This window comes from Loxodonta africana, chromosome 15 (assembly GCF_030014295.1).
Source record: "Loxodonta africana isolate mLoxAfr1 chromosome 15, mLoxAfr1.hap2, whole genome shotgun sequence".
Lineage (NCBI taxonomy): Eukaryota > Metazoa > Chordata > Mammalia > Proboscidea > Elephantidae > Loxodonta > Loxodonta africana.
Genome location: NC_087356.1, coordinates 17,459,358 through 17,480,841, shown reverse-complemented (window position 1 = coordinate 17,480,841; position 21,484 = coordinate 17,459,358). Strand labels below are relative to the sequence as shown.

General features: G+C 37.6%; 1 protein-coding gene across 1 annotated transcript in view; it reads left to right on the top strand.

Moving 5' to 3' along the window:
- The window catches only part of WDPCP (WD repeat containing planar cell polarity effector), a 328,314-nt gene that overhangs the window by 97,688 nt on the left and 209,142 nt on the right, over nt 1–21,484 (top strand). The window contains exons 7-8 of the mRNA XM_023552524.2: nt 1,391–1,461; nt 1,726–1,785. Coding sequence (XP_023408292.2) covers nt 1,391–1,461; nt 1,726–1,785 — 131 coding nt within the window. The remainder of the gene's footprint in view (nt 1–1,390; nt 1,462–1,725; nt 1,786–21,484) is intronic.

Genomic DNA, 21,484 nt, shown 5'->3' with positions numbered 1-21,484 from the left:
CATACTTAGAGCTGAAATGACCACTTTTTACATTTTGAAAGGTCAAATTGACATGTTTAATTTTTAAAAATACTGTATTGTAGCTGTAATACGGATTTTAAAATTTGCATGTATGCTATAAGCGTTAGAAATTATGCTTATAGAACCAAATTAGTTGCCGAAATAAGTTATATAGCAATTCTACTGTCAAATTTTAATGTTATGTATTATATATATACACATACAATAAATATATATACATTTGTACACATGTATATATATGTACACAGACACGACTGTTATTTGGAATTTTTAAGAGAATTCAAAAATCATTTTCATGATGCACTGTATCACTGTAATGAGTTTAACACTCTATTAATTCTTTTAAACAGAACTGTCTTTAGTTTGTTTTAGGCTAACATCGAGAATACACCTCCTTCTCATTTATCAACTATCTCGTTATCAGACATTTCATTTATGACAATTGTAAAAAATATACTATTCGACTATTTTGCACATTAACAATGTACATCTGGCAGTAACGAACGCTGAGGTGGGAGGCGAGAGTAATGCTGGCTATGATGGTTAAAGTTTTGTGTCAATCTGGCAGGGCCATGGTTCTCAGTGGTTTGGCAGTTATGTAATGATATAATTTGGCAATTGTGTAATGATTTTTGTGATCTGATGTGGTCATCCTCCATTTTTGTATAACACTGGTTTTTGTATAATGACTTAGTCTTTGGAACCTAAACATCAATAAGCGAGGAGTAGTTCTATAGTAAATGATTTTATTTTTCAGTTAAGTTTGTTTAAAACAAAACAGAGCCTTATCGTTATTGAATTGTATATATTTTAGAAAGGAGTATTTTAAGTAAAAAAGCATACTATTGGTGCCTGATTTGTTAAAACTTGGATTTTCCTCAGATTTTTTTTTTAAATATGTAACTTTGAAGCTTAATTTTAAATTCCTCTATGTGTTATTTTTGTGTATTATTTCTTCATTATAGTCAGTTACTCCTGAGAATTTCAAGGTCTGAGAAGGCCACTGGCAAAATTTGTGATTTCTTTTGGATTGAAAGTTTAATTATTTACACAAACAGTTATTTCAATGGTATAGAGTAGGTCATTTACTGTTAAGTACTAGATTCACAGGCCTAGGAAACTCTTCCAGGGACTCTCTGAGCCTTGTTGGTTGTCCTCATTAAATTATGATCAGAGAGATTGTTTTGTGGTAAGAATCCTGTTCCTATGACAAAGCCTTTCAAAAGGCTGTCATTTGATGATAGAAATGAAGCCCACTTCCTCTCAATTATGAAGGTGTTTTATTTTAATCTTCCTAAGTCACACTGCTACGTAGAGTTTCCTTTTTAAGTCGCGTTTAACTAACTGTAATACATGTTTTATTTGCCAGCACGAGATTATCCTTGGACGCTCAAAAACAGGCGCCCAGAAAAGCTTCGAGATTCACTCAAGGAGTTGGAGGTATCTTTTAAAAAGTTTTTCCCCCCAAAAAGCAACAAGCAAGTCTGTTTTAGAACATCTTTCACCAGCTTTAATTTTCATAAAGGATCAGCTCTCATGGTGACGATAGCTTTGCTTTTGTCTACTGAGGAGTTCCAAAACAGTTGCATCTTTGTGTGGCGTGCTGATCTTTTTTTTTTTTTTGCTTTCAAATCAGAAGCACTTTAACTGATAATGATAATGTGTATAGCCGACTGCACTCTCTCTTTTTCTGTTTTCCTTCAGGAGCTGATGCAAAACAGTCAGTGTGTGCTGAGCAAATGGAAGGACAAATATGTCTGTCAGGTAAAATGGTTTGACGTGCTTTTGCAGTGTTTAACCAGTGGAGCTGAAAACTATGCAGTAATTGGTATTCTTTTGTTATGATAGGTAATAGACAGATACTTTTTAGGAGCAGCTATTTCATAGCTTGAATTCTAGCCATTCTAGAACTAACAGACAATCCGACTGAGGCAGCCTACCTCATTCATCGGTATGGCTGTACTGGCACCCTATAAATGCTGATAAAAATCTTTTCAGATGATATTCTTTGTTTGAATGTTGTCTGAAAGTTGCATTAGGTGTTTACTGGAATAAATCTAATCATATTTTTGAATGAAGATGAAACCGTAGGACAAACGGTTGTGTGGCCTGGCACCTCGGTGTTTGGGCATACCATGCTTACGGAGGTCAACAAGCAGACTACAGTTACACCTAATATGACAAGACCTTTGGTCTTGGATTTTGAACCTCTAACCCTGTGCTGCTTCATATGGTGGCCACTAGTCATATGTGGCTATTTAAATAAAAATTAAATAAAATGACAGGAAAGTTTTAAAAAGATAAGAAAATAGAAACAAAAAAGAAAACGTTTTTAAAAGTTAAATAAAAAGAAAAGCTCAGTTTTCCAATTGCCCTGCTCACATTTTAAGAGCTCAGTAGCTACATTTTATAGTACTGGACTGTGCAGATAGAACTTATCTATCATATAGAACATTTCCATCACAGAATGTTCCACTGGAGAGCACTACCAGGGTCTAGACAGAGTGAGCTAAATATTGAATGGGCCTTGGTTCAGAATATAATAAGGACCTAATTATTGTCTGTTGGTCACAACATAATGGATAAAAGCCTCAGCTTTGCTGATTCTAAACCCAAAAGCCATCGCCACTGAGTCGATTCCAGCTCATAGTGACCCTATAGGACGGAGTAGAACTGCTCTATGGGGCTTCCAAGGAGCGCCTGGTGAATTCAAACTGCCAACCTATCAGTTAGCTGCTGGACCCTTAACCACTACACCACCAGGGTTTCCAGCTTTGCTGATAGATTTAGAAAATACTATTTGTCTAGAAAAATTTCATTTGCTTATGATAAAAAGAATAATCATAAGTTATAGTCTATTCAGGAGGTCCCTGGGTGGTGCAAATGGTTTGCACTTGACTACTAACCTAAAGGTTGGCAGTTCAAACCTACCCAGTGGCATCACATAAGAAAGTCTTTGCAATCTGCTTCCATAAAGATTCCCGAAAACCAAACCAAACCCAGTGCCGTCGAGTCGATTCCGACTCATAGCAACCCTATAGGACAGAGTAGAATTGCCCCATAGAGTTTCCAAGGAGCGCCTGGCAGATTCGAACTGCTGACCCTTTGGTTAGCAGCTGTAGTGCTTAACCACTACGCCACCAGAGTTTCCTGCATAAAGATTACAGCCAAGAAAATCAGTGGAGCAGCTCTACTTTGTAACAATGGGGTCGTCATGAGTCGGAATCAAGTTGATGGCAACTGGTTTTTTTGTTTGTTTTATATTCTGTTCATCAGTGTAATTGAAGTTGTATCAGTACTGCTAATAATTATTACAGTTTTCTGGAATTAGATTTCCTGTATGAATTTAAATTTTTATTTGTTTACAATGTGACATTTTGTATCTAACCATTCTTGTTTGAACTTTAGGCTGGTAGTTCTCTTCAGAAATCTAGAACATCAAATTTGTAGTAATTATAAGCATATCTAGTTTGTTAGGTTTATATGAATATAGACAGTCATTTTAGTGGACTGTAGGTTTCCCTCAGGAGTCCCTGAGTGGTGCAAATGGTTTTCACTCAGCTACTAACAAAAGGTTGGCAGTTCAAATCCACCCAGATGTGCCTTAGAAGAAAGCCTGGCAATCTACTTCAGAAGGATCACAGCCTTTGAAAATCCTATGCAGCGCAGTATCTACTCTGAAACATATGGTGTCTCCCTGGGTTGGAATTGACTTGATGGAGACTGGTAGTTTTTCCTCATTTTTTGTTTAAACTAGTCTTAACTTTACTCATAGAGGTAACTACTTAGTTACCTCTGCAACTGGCACAAAATTATTATTTTCCAGAGACTATAAGGCTGAGTTAATATTTTTAGAACTGTAATACTTCTTAAATTCACCTTAGACACCATTCAAAAAATGAGATTATAAAATATTCATAAATTGTTTGCATAAAAATACTTTTTACACTTCAAAAACTTAATACAAAATATGCTCCAGAAAGTTTCAAACTTAGTGCAACTCAAATTGTAGTTTTAATGCCATTAGTCACCTTAAAAACAGTCTCAAAATTATTTGACTGGAGGGCAAGCCTGCCACCTGTAGTAAGGGGTGTGTCTCATGGCCTCCACCCTTACCATCACACGAGGTAAGTTGGAACATGTCAAGCCTCTTAAAATATGCAGTGGAGCATCCCAATAGGCAATCCTTTTTAGATAGATTTTATTGCATTTTAATTTAATAAGCAAGCATTTTGGGGGAAAGCATGGAGAGGGATGTCCCTTATTATTGAATTAGCTCAGCTCAGAGAAGGAATTTTTATGATACATCCTAAGACTTTTGTTGTTTACAGCAACCTGACTATACTGATTTTTTAAGCGTGTGTACCAATGAGTCTGTTTTTAATATTTCCAATGGCACTTACCTCTGTTTATGTTTTGTCATATTTTGTATTTTAGTTTTCTGAACAATAAGATGTTCCTAAAATAGACCTTTCACTACCAGCTGTCTTAGTTATTTAGTGTTGCCATAACAGAAATACCACAAGTAGATGGCTTTAACAAAGAGAAATTTATTTTCTAACAGTCTAGTAGGCTAGAAGTCCAAATTCAGGGCATCAGCTCCAGGGAAAGGCTTTCTCTCTCTGTTGGCTCTGGAGGAAGGTCCTTGTCATCATCCTTTTCCTGGACTAGGAGCTTCTCTGCACGGGAACCCCATGCTCTGCTCCCAGCGCTGCTTTTTTGGTGGTATGAAGTCCCCCTGTCTCTCTGCTTGCTTCCCCTTTTATATCTCAAAAGAGATTGGCTCAAGACACAATCCAATCTCATAGATTGAGTCATGCCTCATTAACATTATAGAGGCAGGATTTACAGTACATAGGAAAATCACAGCAGATGACAAAATGGTGAACAATCACACAATACTGGGAATCACGGCCTAGCCAAATTGATACACATATATTTGGGGGACACAATTCAATCCATGACATCAGCACATTTGTGATGTGGCGTATTTTAACAAGATACCTTGACTTCCGCCCACAGGTCCATCCAAGGCACTACTTCACATCACAGAAACACTTAAAAACACATAGGGCCTCTCAGAGACCACCTAACATTATCTGTCCACTTTGTCAGTTTCTTGACGGGGCTGTTAGCTAGGTCTTCTAAAAAATATTTTGTGTATCCTGTTCTTGTAGATCCTTCTAAAAAATTAACTTCAGCATCACATTTTTAGCCTTAAATGGCAGCAGTTGACCAAACATACAATGTTCTATAACTCTTAGGAAAGAAGTGAAAAAAGTTCCTCAGCACCCTCCTTGCTAAACCATCTTCTCTCCCAGTTTTTAAATTTGGCCACTCCACGACTAACATAAATCTTTCGCCCACAAAGAAATTGGCAAGCTTAGGACTTATGGAATTGATTTTAGTTGTCTTCCCTTAAGGGATCTTTATTTCTTCAAAAGGTCCAGTTGTTTAGAAATTAGCAAAGCGGTTGCAACAACATAAAGAGTTTCAGGAGATGCAGTCTGAAGTTGGATCTTCCCCTCAGTCGAATAATAATGAACATTTATAGGTTGTCATCATTACCAAAGCTTAGTTAATGTTGTTGATCTAATGGACAATTTTAAAATTGTCCATTTTAAAAATGGTTCCCTCCACTAGTAAACTCAGAACAGTTTACAAATGAAGATTCACCTATACATATGTTTGGGAGAAAATTGTCTTTTGAAGTTGGTTTTTCAGACTATGGCTGTACCTCATTTGAGATGTATTAAAAGACATGAAAGGTAATTTAGAATTTTAGTTTTACTACCTATTAAATATATTTCTCAGTTTTTTTGTCTCCTAAATTTTTTTTTTTAATAGAAAGTGTTTAATAATCTCCTGCTTTGAATTTCTTAACTCATTTTAGAAACTGTTCTTAGGGAATAGAGTTTCAGCCTTAAAACACTATTAGCTTGTTCACCACTATGGTGGAATTCATAAATTCCTGAAAGAATTATGTTTCAAGTCAGATTCTTATTCACAGATTATTACATATTAAAAACAATATTATCATTAAGCATAAATACAACTTGACATATGTTGATTTTAGATTGTATTATTTGAATCATGTCTCTATATTTACCTATAAAAGCATATAATGTAGTTGATTTCACTTTGGTTTCTTTCTATAACAATTCTGCGTTTCCAGGTATAATTTTAAAATGCCAAGAAAAGACAGTTTCCTATTTTAATTCCTGTAATGAATTACTTGACAAGCTATGCAAAGATACAAATCATCTTCCAGGTCTATCACAGATAAATTGTGACCTTATGAAATTTATTTTATTACAACTTTCTAAATTATAAAAATGAACAGCCTCATTAACTGGTCTTTCCTTTCATCAAATTCTGTGAGAATCAGTATGATTTCCTCAGAAAATAACAATAGACAAACCATGGTTTTATGGTACAGCTATTAGTAATAGCATATTACCTATACAGTATTTGTTGACTGCTCACCAGGGAGGCACTGTGCAAGTCACTAAGGAAGAGTAAGGCATGGGTCGAGTCCCTAATATAACCCAGTCAAGGAGAATAGACACAGGAAATCACTGGGACACTAATGAATGCTAAGTGGTATAAAACCCATTGCTGTCAAGGTGATTCCAACTCATAGTGACCCTATAGGACAGAGTAGAATTGCCCCATAGAATTTCTAAGGAGCGACTGGTGGATTCAAACTGCCAACCTTTTGGTTAGCAGCCATAACTCTTAACCACTGTGCCACCAGGGTTTCCGCTAAGTGGTATGGCACCAGGTAAAAAAGATAGTGGGAGTTTAGAGAAAGCAAAGATCAATGTAATCTGCAACAGTTAAGAAAAATTTTGTGGGAAAGTTATAACTTTACTTAGCCCTTAAAGGATACATAAAATTTTGTTAGGCGAAATGAAAAGGCATTACAGAAAAAAGGAATTAGATTAACTGAGGAATTCAAGTGAGAATTAAATGGGGTGTCTATATGGTAGTGAGGAGATGGGCCCATCTGGGGCCAGATGGTTTCTGTTGGACAATGAAGTGCAACGTTTGAAAGGCAACCTGAAGCCTCGTTGTTAGGGGCGTTGAGTGTTGCACTAGATATTGATACTTTATCCTGTAATGTTATCAGCACTTTTAGAGCAGGCAAGTGCTTTATAAAAATTAGACTTATGGAAGAATTAGCAGTGGGATGTAGGATAAAACATGAGAACTGGGAGCAGTAAGATCATTTCAGAGGGAAGTATGATGAGGCGAAGATGGAGAGAATGTTGAAAGCCAGCAAAGAAATTTAGAGTGGTAGGTAGAAATTTTAGTTTTGGCCATGTTACGTTTGAAGCAGCCAGACAATCAAATGATTATTGGAAATGTGGAACCGGAGTGAAATGTTGGAGCTGAGGATATGAGGGGAAACAGCAAAGAGATGATATGAAGCCATTGAGGGGACGGCCCCATGAGGGGAGCCAAGGATTCTCTGATTTAGGTGACAAGAGAGGAGAACTGAGCTGGCAAAAGAAACAGGAAAATCGGAGTAATGAGGAATTGTAGACATAGATGTTTGTTTCCCTGAAGATCAGAGGGTGGACAAGTCGGGGGAGTCTTAAGAAAGGCTTGAAGCACACTTTGTTTCCTGTTTTAATATTTAACTACTTATATGTCTCAATGTTATCATTACTAAGTTGTCTATCAACAGGCATTTATTGAGGCCCAACAATAAACCCATCTTTATATTAGGAACTATTGAAAATATTAGATGGAATCCCTGCCTTCAAAGGACTGACTTCAAATATATTTGAGAAACCAAATTAGTGTATAAAACTAAAGAATAATTTGAGATTAAATGCTAAATTGTTTAGTATAGTACCTAAACACAGCTAGTGTTCAGGAATTGTTGTTGATTGGGGTAGTTGTTTAAGGTTTCATAGAGGAGATTAGGTTTAAGGTGGACTTTGACAATAGGACATAATTGGGGGAAATATGGAGGAAGAGAAGGACATGCTTGGTGGTGGGGAAAAGTATTACTGAAGATATATTGCCTGTAGATAATAAAACAAGGGCTAGAAATGTAGCTTGAAACGATTTCTCCATAGATATTTATTTGATGACCTTCTTTGACTTATACTAATAAGTTAGTAAACAAAGGAATAACACTATCCAGGAACCCTTTGAGGCCAATGAAACTCAGCCAGTGTGTGATAGCTTAATACTTTACATGTTCCTACTTTTTAATGGTCTTTAATGACTTTCTTTAAAATTACAAAAATAACAGACGTGCTTAAGACAGAAAACTTGGAAAACACAGAAAAGCCCAAAGGGTCATAAATCATCTAATCTGACCACATGGTGTTACCCACTATTTACCTTTTGATTTTTGTATTTTTACTATGCATATATGTACTTATAAACATTTGCTTAAAAGATGATATATTGTGTGTATGTATTAAATTTTTTATCATATAATTTGATATTTATATATTATATTCTTTTTTATGTGTCATAAAATAAACACACATGAGCCCCACACTGAACTAATGAATTAGGTCATTGCCAATATTGTTGACTTTGCCTGTGTGTTCCTCCTCTGTTTAGTTCGAGTGACTCTCCGTTAGATACAAATGATCTTAAAGGGATCGTTTTTCATCTAGCATTACAATGTGCAAATTAAAATAGCAATGAGATACTATTTTTTCATTCAACACATAGGCAAATATATAAGTCTAACAACATCAAGTGTTGGTGAAGTTATAGAGAAATGGGTATTCTCATAAACTACTGGTTGGAGTGTACAGTTGGCAATTTGGAGGACAATTCCATCGTTAGCTATGACTCCTAGAGAAACATTTACATAAATGTCCAAGTAAACTCTTCATAATAGGGAAATATTTGAAACCATCTTATGTCTGCCAGTAAGTGCAGAACTTTATGTGTGCTATTATTTCATCTATATAAAATAAAATTTGTATTTGCCGTGGATACATATTTATGTGTGTAAAATTATGTGAAAATGGACTGGAAGTCATTAATCTAGATACTTCTGATATTCTCCTACTGGGTATTTTGCAATTCTTAGTACATATTTATTAAGTTTTTATATTACTTCGGTATATATTTTTAATTTAACAAACACTTATATAGCACTGTGTACCAGGCACTCTTAAGTACTTTACAACTATTAACTCATTTTCATTCCTCATGGAACAAATACTAACTCACTGCCCTCTTCATAACGCTGTGAAATAGTTACTATAATCTTCATTTTATTGATGAGATACAGATTAATTACACAACTAGTAAGTCATGCCAGGATTCAGACTCAGGCAGACTGGCTTCAAAGTTCATGTCCTTAGCCACTCTACCACATTGATTTTCAGCAAAATATAGAAAAATTATGTAAGCAGTAGACTCCTGAACTCCTGATTGCAGTAGAAATAAAAAGAATCGGGGCAATGCAATAAACAGAAAATAAAAAGAATCAGGAGTAATTTTAATAACTAGACTAAAACTAATACAAAAAGAGGAGCTTTGGGCTGCATCCTTAGAACAAGAATAAGGTGCTTAATAAAAAAATAATCAGGGAACAAGAAAAAGGGCTCTTGGAAATTATAAATATGATGTCGTAAATAGAAAAATTAATACAAGGGTTGGAAGATAAAATTGAAATATCCCTGTAATTCAGAGAAGAATGACAAAAGACATAGTAATGATCAATAGGTGATAGAAGATAAGAAAATTAGAGTATCTGGCTAGAAGGTCCTATATCTAACAAATAATAAAAAACAGAAGAAAAGAACAACGAAATAATAGAAGAGAATTTCCCAGGACTGGGAGATGCATATTTACAGTTCGATTAAAAAAAGAACAATACCAAGGCATATTTTATGAAATTTCAGAAAACTAAAGGCAAAGAGAAGATCTGAAAAGCTTCTAGAGGGAAGGAAAAAAGGAAGGGAAGGAGGGAGGAAAGAAAAGCATGATACATATAAAGGATAGGAAATCAAAATGACATCAGACTTACCATCAGCAACAAAAGGAGATAGAAGACAAAGGAATGATGCCTTCAAAATTCTGAAAGGAAAGTGATTTTCAGTCTAGAATTCTACACCTAGAATTCTAAATTGTCGTTCAAGTAAAGACATTGTCAGACTTGTTGGATCTCAGAAACGTTTATGTGTCATGCACTTTCTCAGGAAGCTACTGAAGAATGTACTGCCCTTAAAACAACAGAGTAAAGCAAGAAACAAGATTCTCAGGACCGAAGAGACAGGGGATCTAACATAGGAAGGAGATGAAGAGAAGTCTCAGAATGATGTTTGTGCCTTAGACCTAGAATGCAACGAGTCTCAGCTGGGGTGAGGGCAAGAAGGTCCCAGGAGGGATGTACAAGAGGGGAGAAGGGAACCATAGATGACCTGTTATGTTTGAGTGCAGTGAAAATTTTATTGAGAGGCTATTGGAGAGTTCAGAAAGAATTTGTGATAGATATATAGAAAACTAAGTAAATGAAAAACAAGTGGTTATTATCTCCAAGAAAAACAAAATTGTGCAGAAGAAAAAAAGTCTCATAATTCACTGCATGGCTCAGCAGTAAACACTACTTCAGTAGCTGCTATAATGTAAACAGTGAATATAAATTTAACCAAAAATTCCTGTTTAACTATATCAGAAGGATAAGGAAAGCTAGAAATGAGGGTCTGGAGATCATGTAAGAGAATTCAGTCCTCATTTACGATAATAGGAAGTCAATAGGTAAGGACTAACTCAAGAAATAACATATATGGAAGACATTGCTAGTTGCTTGCTCAGTATTCATTCTTCCTTATGATCAGATTGATTCCCGCCAGTGCAGCTCAAGTGCAGCCACTACTTGTCTGTGAGTGGTTTCTATGACGCTAAACAGTTTTCAGTGGAGCTTCTAGACTAAGATGGACTAGGAGGAAAGGTTTGGGAATCTACTTCCGAAAAACAGCCAATAAAACTGTGGATCATAGCAGTCCAGTCTGCAACTGATCATGTGGGTGGCACAGGACCAGGCAGCATCTCGTTCTGTTGTGCATGGGGCCACCATGAGTCAGGGCCAGCTTCATGGCAGCTAACAACAACAATATGCCAGATGAGTCCCTGGTGGTGCAAACAGTTAACACTCTTGGCTGCTAACCATAAGGTTGGATGTTCAAGTCCAACCAGAGTTACCTCAGATTTTTCGGCAATCTACTTCCAAAAAATCAACCATTGAAAACCCCATGGAGCACAGTTTTACTCTGATGCACGTGGGGTTGCCATGAATCAGAATTGACTTGATGGCAACCTTTTTTATTTTTGTTTTTAATATGCCAGATAGTATACTTGGTGCTGGGGACTGCAGTGAACAAAACAGACAAAATGACCAATATCTTTGCTCTTATGAAGCTTTGTATTCTAACAGGGGAGACAGTTAAGCAAAGATTAACAAGTAAAATATATACTATATATGAGTGAAAACTGCTAAAGAAAAATACAGCAAGAAAGATAGGAAGTGCGTGTGAGGACAGGTTGGGCTTGATATTTGGTGGCCAGAAAAGGCCTCACTGAGAAGGTGTCACATGATTAAGATGTGAAGGAGTGAGGAAACAGCCACGGAAGATTTCTGTAGGAAGACAGTTCCAGGTAGCGGGAACAGCAAGTGCAAAGGTCTTGAGGTGGGTGTATACCTGACGTGATGGAAGACCAGCAAGGAACCTATGTGACCAGAGTAGAATGAGCAAGGAGAAGAGTAGTAGGAATTGAGGTCAAAGAGGAAGTGAGACCCTAGTTACATAGCTTTTATGCTCAGGGAGATGGGAAGCCCTTGAAGGATTTTGAGCAGAGGAGGAACATGATTTAATTTACTTAAAAATATATATATATATACTTTTACGTGTGATGAAAATATGCACAAAACATTTGCCAATTCAACAACTTCTACATGTATAATTCAGTGACATTGAGTACATCTTCATGTTGTGCAACCATTATCACTATCCTTTTTGGAATTATGCGATCACTATTAACAAATTCAATGCTCACTAAGCAAAAAATTCCCATTCGTTCCTCCCTCCCACCCCTGATAACTACTAATAATCCTTGGTTTCTGTATATTTACTCGTTTCATATAAGTGAGACCATACAGTATTTGTCCTTTTGTCATTGATTTATTTCACTCAGCATAGTATTTTCAAGGTTCATCCATACTGTGGCTGTATCAGGATCTCATTTCTCTTTATGTCTGGGCAGTATTCCATTGTATATATATTACATGTTTATCCATTCATCTCTTGGTGGGCATTTTGCTTGCTTTCACCTTTGGGCTATTGTGAAAAGTGCTGCAATGAAATTGGTGGACAGGTTTCTGTTTGCATTCCCATTTTCACTTGTTTTGGGTATATACCTAGGATTGGGATTACTGGGTCATACGGTAGTTCTATATTCAACTTTTTGAGGACCTGCCAAGATGTCTTCCATAGTAGCTGTACCATTTTACATTCCCACCAGCAACGGATGAGGGTTTCAGTTTCTTCACATCCTTGCCTACATCTGTTCTCCAGTTTTATTTTGTTTTGTTGTTGTTTTTGATAATTGCCATACTAATGGGAGTGAGGTGGTATCTCATTGTGGCTTTGATTTATATCTCCCTAATGACTAATGAAGGAGCCCTGGTGGCACAGTGGTGAAAGCGGTTGGCTGATAACTGAAAAGTCAGCAATTTGAACCCACCAGCCACTACATGGGAGAAAGATGTGGCAGTCTGCTTTTGTAAAGATTTACGGCCTTGGAAACCCTATGGGGCAGCTCTACTTTGTTCTGTAGGGTTGCTACAAGTTGGAATTGATTCGATGGCAACGGGTCAATGACTGATGACATTGAGCATCTTTTCACGTGCTTGGGCCATTTAAATATCCTCTTTCATGGCATATTTGTTTAAGTCCTTTGCCCATTTTTTGATGGGGTTGTTTGTCTTTTTGTTGTTAAATTATCTGATTTACTTTTTTAATTAGGTCAGTTGTGGCTATTATGATGGGAAAAAATTGAAGAGGTTAAAGAATCAAAGTAAGGGGCTCAATTAGAAGGCTGTTGCCATAGTCCAGGCAAGACAGGATGGTGGCTTTAATTGGATGGTAATGGTGGAGGAGGTGAGGCGTAGTCAGATCCTGGGTGTATTTTGAGTGTTGAGAAATCAGCATTTGCTGAGGGATTAAATGTGGGATATAGAAAAAATTGATGAGCACCTGCAAGAATGGAGTTATCGTTTACAGAGATGGGGAAGATGAGGAAGAGACATTTTGTGGGGGGACTATTAGGACCTCTTGTGGCACAATAGTTAAGAGCTCAGCTGCTAACCAGAAGGTCAGCACTTTGAATCCACTAGCTGCTTCTTGGAAAATCTATGGGTCAGTTCACCTCTGTCCTGTAGGCTCGCTATGAGTTGAAATTGACTCGATGGCAATGAGTAATGGTAATTGGTAATGTCTTAGTCATCTAGTGCTGCTATAACAGAAATACCACAGGTGGATGGCTTTAACAAAGAGAAATTTATTTCTTCACAGTAAAGTAGGCTAAAAGTTCAAATTCAGGGTGTCAGCTCCAGGTGAAAGCTTTCTCTCTCTGTCAGCTGTCTCATCAATCTTTCCCCAGACTAGGAGCTTCTCCATGCAGGGACCCCAGGTCCAAAGGATGCGCTGTACTCCCACCACTGCTTTCTTGGTGGTAGAAGGTGTCCATCTCTTTGCTTGCTTCTCTTTCCTTTTATCTCTTAAGAGAGAAAAGGTGATGTAGGCCATACCCTGCGAAACTCCTTTTACATTAGATCCGGGATATGACCTGGTAAGGGTCTTACAATACCACCCTAATCCTCCTAAACATAAAATTACAGTCACAAAATAGAAGACAACCACAAAATACTGGGAATCATGGCGTAACCAAGTTGATACACACATTTTTGGGGGGATATAATTCAATCCATGACGGGTAATCAGGAGCTCAACCAAAAGGTCGGCAGTTTGAGCCTGCCCAGTGTCTCTGCAGCAGAAAAGGTCTGGCAATCTGCTTCCATAAAGATTACAGCCTAGGAAACCCATGGGCCAGTTCTGCTCTGCCACATCGGGTTGCTATAGGTCAGAGTCAACTCGACAGCACCTACCAACAGCAACATCAGGAGCTCAATTTGGGGTATGTTACGTTGGAAACGCCTATTAGATATCCACTGAATAAGTCAAGTCGACAGTTGGTTATGGGCGTTTGTAGTTGAGGAAAAGTTCTGGGCTGGAGATATAAATGTGGGAGGCAGGCACATAAAAAAATAGGTTGTATTAAAATCAAGAGATTGGTCGAGATCACCAAGGGAGTGAGTGCAGACAGAAGAGAGGAGGCTAAGAGCTGAACTCTGGGGCCCTCCAGCACCTGGAGGTTGAAGAGATGGGGAAAGGGGGAGATAGAGAGAAAGAAGTCTGAGAAGGAGAAGCCAGAGAGGTACAGTACAATGAAGGGAACATTGTGCCCCGGAAGCCAGATTTCAAGAAAAGAGTCAAGTGTTGCTGGTAATTAAGGTAAGGCCTGAGACTTGTCCACTGGATGGAGCAGCATGGAGTCAGTCACTGCTACCTGGGTAAGAGTATTTTCAGTGGGATGAAGCAGGCAAAAGCCTCATTATATGTGTATGTGTGTGTATGTATATAAAGTTGAAATCATTTAAACATGCCCACTGTGTCAGTTTGGGTTTTATGAGAAGCATATACTAAAAGATTTCTGGGGGAGGTGTGAGAGGTAAAGGGTGAAGGGAGTAGGGGTAGGTGGGGAGAGCCTTTCCTGCCGGGCTTAAGCTTGTGAAAGGAGAAAGGAGGAGTCATTGGGGAGGAAGAGCTTCAGGCCACGCACAATGTTGACAAAGTTTCAGCCAGGCCAAATGGGAGCCCCTGAGCCACGGTTGTTTATGAGAGGAGTCTCCAGTTGGACAGGATTGGGCCGGCCCTCCTACCCCAGCATGCTTAGTCATTCATTGACTGGTAGCAACCTGGGGAAAGTGTGGCCTCAAGGCTCACAGGGGTGGCTTCTGGAGGCTATCAGTCAAGTATGCTCCTAGCCTGAGTTCCTCTTGAAGGAGGTCTAGTTGTATACGTCTATGGGCATCACACCCACACTGATACCTATTGAAAAAGAAATGTATGTGTATATGTGTGTTTGTGTTTGCACACACATACAACCCTGAACCTGAGGAATCTTACTTGTCATCTAGGGACTTCAACATAATACCTTAATCAAACAATTATTTTCTTTCCAAGAAAAATAGAAAGAAAATTACATTGTGTCTTGGCTATCTCAATTCAGAGTTTCATGACCAATGATAATCTATTGATATGTTAATTGTTTACTCTTAAGAATATAGTGAGATATAAACGCAATTTTGAAACATGGTTATGACACAAAGAAAAATTTGATCATCTACTTTATAATAATATACCTTTGTATCATCAATTAACGTTTCCTTCCTGTTCTATTCGTAAATGGTTGTTTTTTTATTGTTTTCATTTTAAAACATTTCTTTAAAGAAACTCATATAGTTCCGTGCCTTGGCCCTTGGCATTCATGTCTAATAATGTTTTGGAAGCTACAAAGTATTTTACTACAAAGGAAGCTGGTTCAGGACTATGGATTTCCCTACTATGTTCAGTTATAGTTAATAATAAGTATGGTAAGCTAAATGAGTTCAAAATCTGTGTAATTTAATTCCTCTCTTTTTGATTCTCACTGTGTTTTACAAAGTAGAAACAAAGACATGCTAAACTTCCCTCTCCTTTTTTAAGGGAGAGTGAGGTTTTACTTCCATAGCTAGCTAATGAGGAGATTTGTAATGTATTATATTTGAATATTTATACTGGGTTTTTATATAAAAACTTAAAATAAGACTTATTTTAAATTTTAGAACTTTGTATTCGATGCATTGGTTGAAATATGCCAGATAGAAATGTATGTATAAACTAAACATCTAAGGTTGGGTGTGGGAACCCAGGACTGTTACGTTCATGATATATAAAATTATGCTACATATGTACCAACATATCTGATGAAGAAAATACATCAAGTGCTTTTGACAAATTGTAATTTATACCCCTTAAGTTTTTTTTTTAAACTATTAAGTTGGATACACTACTTAACAAGTGTCTGTGAAACAAAAAGCAGTTACAACTATAAAGTGTATTTGTATTATATACAAAATACTCACAGTGGCTCTCTACAGTAAAGAAGTACCTGTCATTTGGTCTAAGGAGAAGTCTGTGTTGAATTGTGAGGCTCTAGTTGCCACTGAGTGTCAGGCATACAAATCTACCTGTATCTACATTTATCCATTTGCATTACAGAAGAGCAGTCCATTCTATCTAAGGCCAAGCTGTCCACCTAGACCCACAGTTCCCAAACTGTGCACCAAGACACCCTAGGAACTACAATGAATTTACAGGGCATTGCAAGGATATTTAAAAATTTCAAAGAAAACACAGAGACATCTGTAGTGCAGTGAATTACTTAATATGGCCCTTCTAACCATCGTCTCCCCCCTGCGTCTGTCAGTTAGTTGTAGTGTGGGGCTTGTATGTTGCTGTGGTGCTGGAAGCTATGCCACAGGTATTCAAATAGCAGCAACGTCACCTATGGCAGACAGGTTTCAGCTGAGCTTCCAGACTAAGACAGACTAGGAAGAAGGACCTGGTGGTCTACTTCTGAAAAGGATCAGCCAGTGAAAGCCTTATGAACAGCGGTGGAACGTTGTCTGATATAGGGCCAGAAGATGAGCCCTTCAGGCTGGAAGGCACCAGGAGACCACTGGGGAAGAGCTGCCTCCTCAGAGTAGAGTCAACCTTAATGAGGTGGATGGAGTCAAGCTTTCAGGACCTTCATTTACTGATGTGGCACGACTCAAGATGAGAAGAGACAGCTGCAAACATCCATTAATAACTCTGATTATTAATGTGGAGTATACGAAGTATGACTCTAGGAAAATGGGAAATCATCAAAAATGAAACGGAATGCATAAACATCAATATTCTAGGCATTAGTGAGCTGAAATGAACTGATATTGGCCATTTTGAATTGGACAATCATTATGGTCTATTATACTGGGAATGACAACTTGAAGAAGAATGGCATTGCATTCATTGTCAAAAAGAAAATTTCGAGAGCTTTCCTGAGGTGCAATGCTGACAGTGATAGGATAATATCCATACCCTACAAGGAAGACCGGTTAGTATGACTATTATTCAAATTTACACACCACCTACTAGGCCAAAGATGAAGAAATTGAAGATTTTACCAACTTCTGCAGTCTGAAATTGATCAAACATGCGATCAAGATGCATTGATAATTACTGGTGATTGGAATGTGAAAGTTGGAAACGAAGAAGGATTGGTAGTTGGAAAACATGACCTTAATGTTAATGGAATCACACTATACATATTGTTCTGCGACTTGCTAAACATATAACAATGTGTAACAAACCTGTCAGTGATCTACCTCCTTGTTTTTAGTAGGTACACAGTAATCCATAGTTTGGATATACCACACTTTACAGTCGTTAGTGGTGATCCTCCACAGTAAGTGAGGAAATTGGACATGAATGGACAATCTAATGAGGCAGTACAATAAGAAAAAGATTGTCTTAAATTTTTTTAATTAGTTAAATTGCAGAAGACGGGGACTGGTTCAGCTTCCTATTTGAATTCTTTTTGTAAAGGACTACTATTGGTTCATTTGAAGTATGATTCATATTCTCACTTGTGGCATAAAAACATCTGTTTAAATCATGAAATAATATATTTGTAGCCAGATTTTTTTGCTTTTTTCACTTTGTTTCACCAATATGTTTCCATGTCTGCCTCTCACACTTATTTTTACGGTAACTCAATAGCATTGACATATCATTATTCAGTTATCATCTATTATTGGAAATTTAGCCTCTTTCCAGTTTTGTATAGATTATATAATGCTGCTCTAAGCATATCTTTTTCCCAATAAATGTTTCCCAATGATATAGCTTTTCTCCTCTTGAATTATTCCCTAAGACTCATCCCTAGGAGTAGGAACAGGATTATTGTCTGACATTTGATATGCATTATGATGTAGCTCTCCAAAAGGAAAGCTACCAGTTCAAAACGCCTAAAATGATAAATGGATGAACCTTTTCTCCTGAAGCCCTGCCAGTACTATAACCATGAAATTCTATTAGTGCTGGCAACAAAATTCAGATTATTCCTTATTTCTTGACAAACCTTGGAGTTATTAGGAAATCTTGTTTTAATAACATAAGAATGCCATGAATCCATGGATCATGCCCCTAACACCATGACCATGTTCACGAGGGAGCAGGAACCCATTGCAGGCTGCCAAAGTACCTCCCCGGGACCAGCCCGGTTACCTTCTTCCCTCCTGCTTCTCTCCTTCCCTCCCTCCTTTCTTTCTAAACTAGATTCTGAACTTTTTGTGTGTGTGTGCTTTAGATGAAGGTTTACGGAGCAAATTAGTTTCTCGTTAAACAGTGCACCTACTGTTTTGTGACACTGGTTGCCAACGTCACGACACATCAACACTCTCGCCTTCTTAACCTTGGGTTCCCCGTTACTAGTTTTCCTGTCCCCTCCTACCTTCTCATCCTTGCACCTGGGCTGGTGTGCCCATTTCATCTCGTTTTGTTTTATGGGCCTGTCTAATCTTTGGCTGAAGGATGAACCTCAGGAATGACTTCAGTTCTGAGTTAAAAGAATCTCTGGAAGCCACATTCTCGAGGTTTCTCCAGCCTCTGTCAGACCAGTAAGTCTGGTCGTAGACAGATATTTTAAGAGCTTCTTTATTTTTGAAAAGTTAAAACACACACAACTAAAAATCATCCATAATCCTAATTTTACAAAAATCTGTAAGGCAAGAAGTTGAAGCTCATGCTTTTCAACTCCCGATTCCATCTCTTTGAGAACCCTACTGTCAACGGTTTGATGCATATTTTTTTTCTGACTTATTCTTGTGTTTATACTGATGATTTATATGTATATATAAAACCCCATTGCCATCGAGTTGATTACAACTCATGTGACCCTATGGGACAAAGTAGAACTTCACCATAGAGTTTCCAAGGAGTGGCTGTTGGATTTGAGCTGCCAACATTTTGGTTGGCAGCCATAGCTCTTAACCACTGCACCACCAGGGCTCCTTTCTGTGTATATATATATACATATAAAAACATGCCACACCCGCTTTTTTTCCCCTAACAAAATGGGATCATGGTATTCGTATATATGTCAGCAACTTTTTTTTTTTTTTTTTTTAACTTCCTTCCCGCTTAAACAATTTATCATGGACTTGGGCAGAAAATTTCTGATGAATTAAACTTAATCTATTATGTTATCTCCATTTGTTTTCTTGTACTAACAACGTTCACAATAACAACTCAGAAGCAACTGATTTATTAACTGGAGGGAGTAGAAGTTTATTAGTTTGCCATGTGGGAGATGTCTGGCATCACAGGCATTGCTCATTTGCTTGGAGCATTCCCACCTGATGGATGAATTACTCAAGAGACTAAAGGTAAAAAGGCTGATTGGTGAGCATAGAATTAGAACAAAAGCAAGGAGATGTTCTTACAGGATATTTCTATCAAGCCAAGGTAGCTCTGACTTGCCCTGGGGCTCTTTGTATCTTGACAGCTGGCATTAGTCATTAGTCATTGCCCTGAAAGTGGCTGGAGACATGTCGAGCAGATTTCCTTGGGGATCCTGATCTGGACTGTGCACTGACCCCCGCTCTGAATGAGGCACCTGACCAGTCCTCATTCATGAGAAAGGACAGCTGGTCACATTACCCTTTCTTTATGTGAGAAAAGTGTTCATTAGAAGTTGAGGAGCCCCTGAATCTGCCCAGTGGAGACATGGAAAATACCTTCACCTCTACAGTGAGTTATTTACAAGCACTCCCTTGAGGTGAGTCTTTGTGGAGGTGACTAATGTATAAAGCTTGTGACAGCCAAGTATCTCCAGACACTGCCAAATGTCTCCAAGGGCCAGAATCACCTCTGGCTGAGAATCACTCATTTAGAGGGAAAGTGAAGACAGAGCTAGGGAAAGTGAAGACAGAGCTAGAGAAAGGAAAACCAGAATGGTATATTGCACGAGAAACAACTGAAAAAACAAGATGTAACGATATTAGTTCTTCAGCAGCAGGTGAAATAGCATAGGATTTGTCATTAGTAGGCTTGTCTTGATTTCCCACTAATTAGGAGAACTTTGGAGTCCTTGGGTGGTGCAAATGGTTAATGTGCTCAGCTCCTAACCAAAAAATTGGAGGTTCAAGTCTACCCAGAGGTGCCTCAGAGGGCTTGGTAATCTACTTCCTAAAAATCAGCCATAGAAAACCTATGAAACACAGTTCTACTGTGACACACACGGGGTCTCCAGGAGTCAGCGTGGACTAGACAGCAACTTTTTTTTTTTAATGCAACCTTTGGTTAGTTGCCTTACCCTTCTGACTGTGAGTTCATGTGAGGATTAGCATTATTATTTTGTTTGAGTACTTATTATGTACCAGAGCTGTATTGACATGTTACGTGATTTTATATAGTGTGTGAAAGTCCTTTGTAAGTTATAAAATATTCTAAAATAATATATTATCTGGTATTTCTCTCTGTTCGCTTCTTACCACTGTTTCTATCCCTTTAGGTCTTTAAAACTACTGGCAAATGTAAAATTTATCTTTGGACCTTGTTCTTTAGTGACTTTGATCATGATTATAAGTATTTTCTAGGAAAAATCACTTGTCCTTTGTGTAGCTGTAATACATATGTATGTGTGTATGTGTTTGTATATATACATATACATATTTATATGATTATTATTCTGAGGGTTGCTATGAGTCATAATTGACAGGACAGCAACAGGTTTGGTTTGATGTTAAGTGAATTTAAAATTACATTAACGATTAAAATATAGCAGCATTCATTTTATAGTGAGTGTAAATGAGAAAGTGATGTTTTCTAAATTGCAGTGGACTTGACAGGCAAACCACTAGTCAGGTATCTATTCCATAAGTTGAATAACATCACCCAAATCTTTGGGAATAAGCACTGCTAACATTTCTCTATCTAGAAAAATACCTGTTTATTTCTTGTCCCTTTGTTTCTTGTCCTTAAATCAATTCCCTGTAGTGAGTCAAAATTTTTTAATCTTTGTCTTAACTGGAAACCCTGGTGGTGTAGTGGTTAAGGTTGACAGCTTGAATCCACCAGGTGCTCCTTGGAAACCCTGTGGGACAATACTACTCTGTCCTATAGGGCCTCTCTGAGTCGGAATTGACTCGACAGTGATGGGTTTGGTTTGGTTTTTGTCTTAACTGTGTTCACTTTTGTCTCTTTAATGGATTAGTCAGGCATGGTTTCCCTCTATACTCAGTAAATGTTTTCTTAATATAAAATAAATTCTG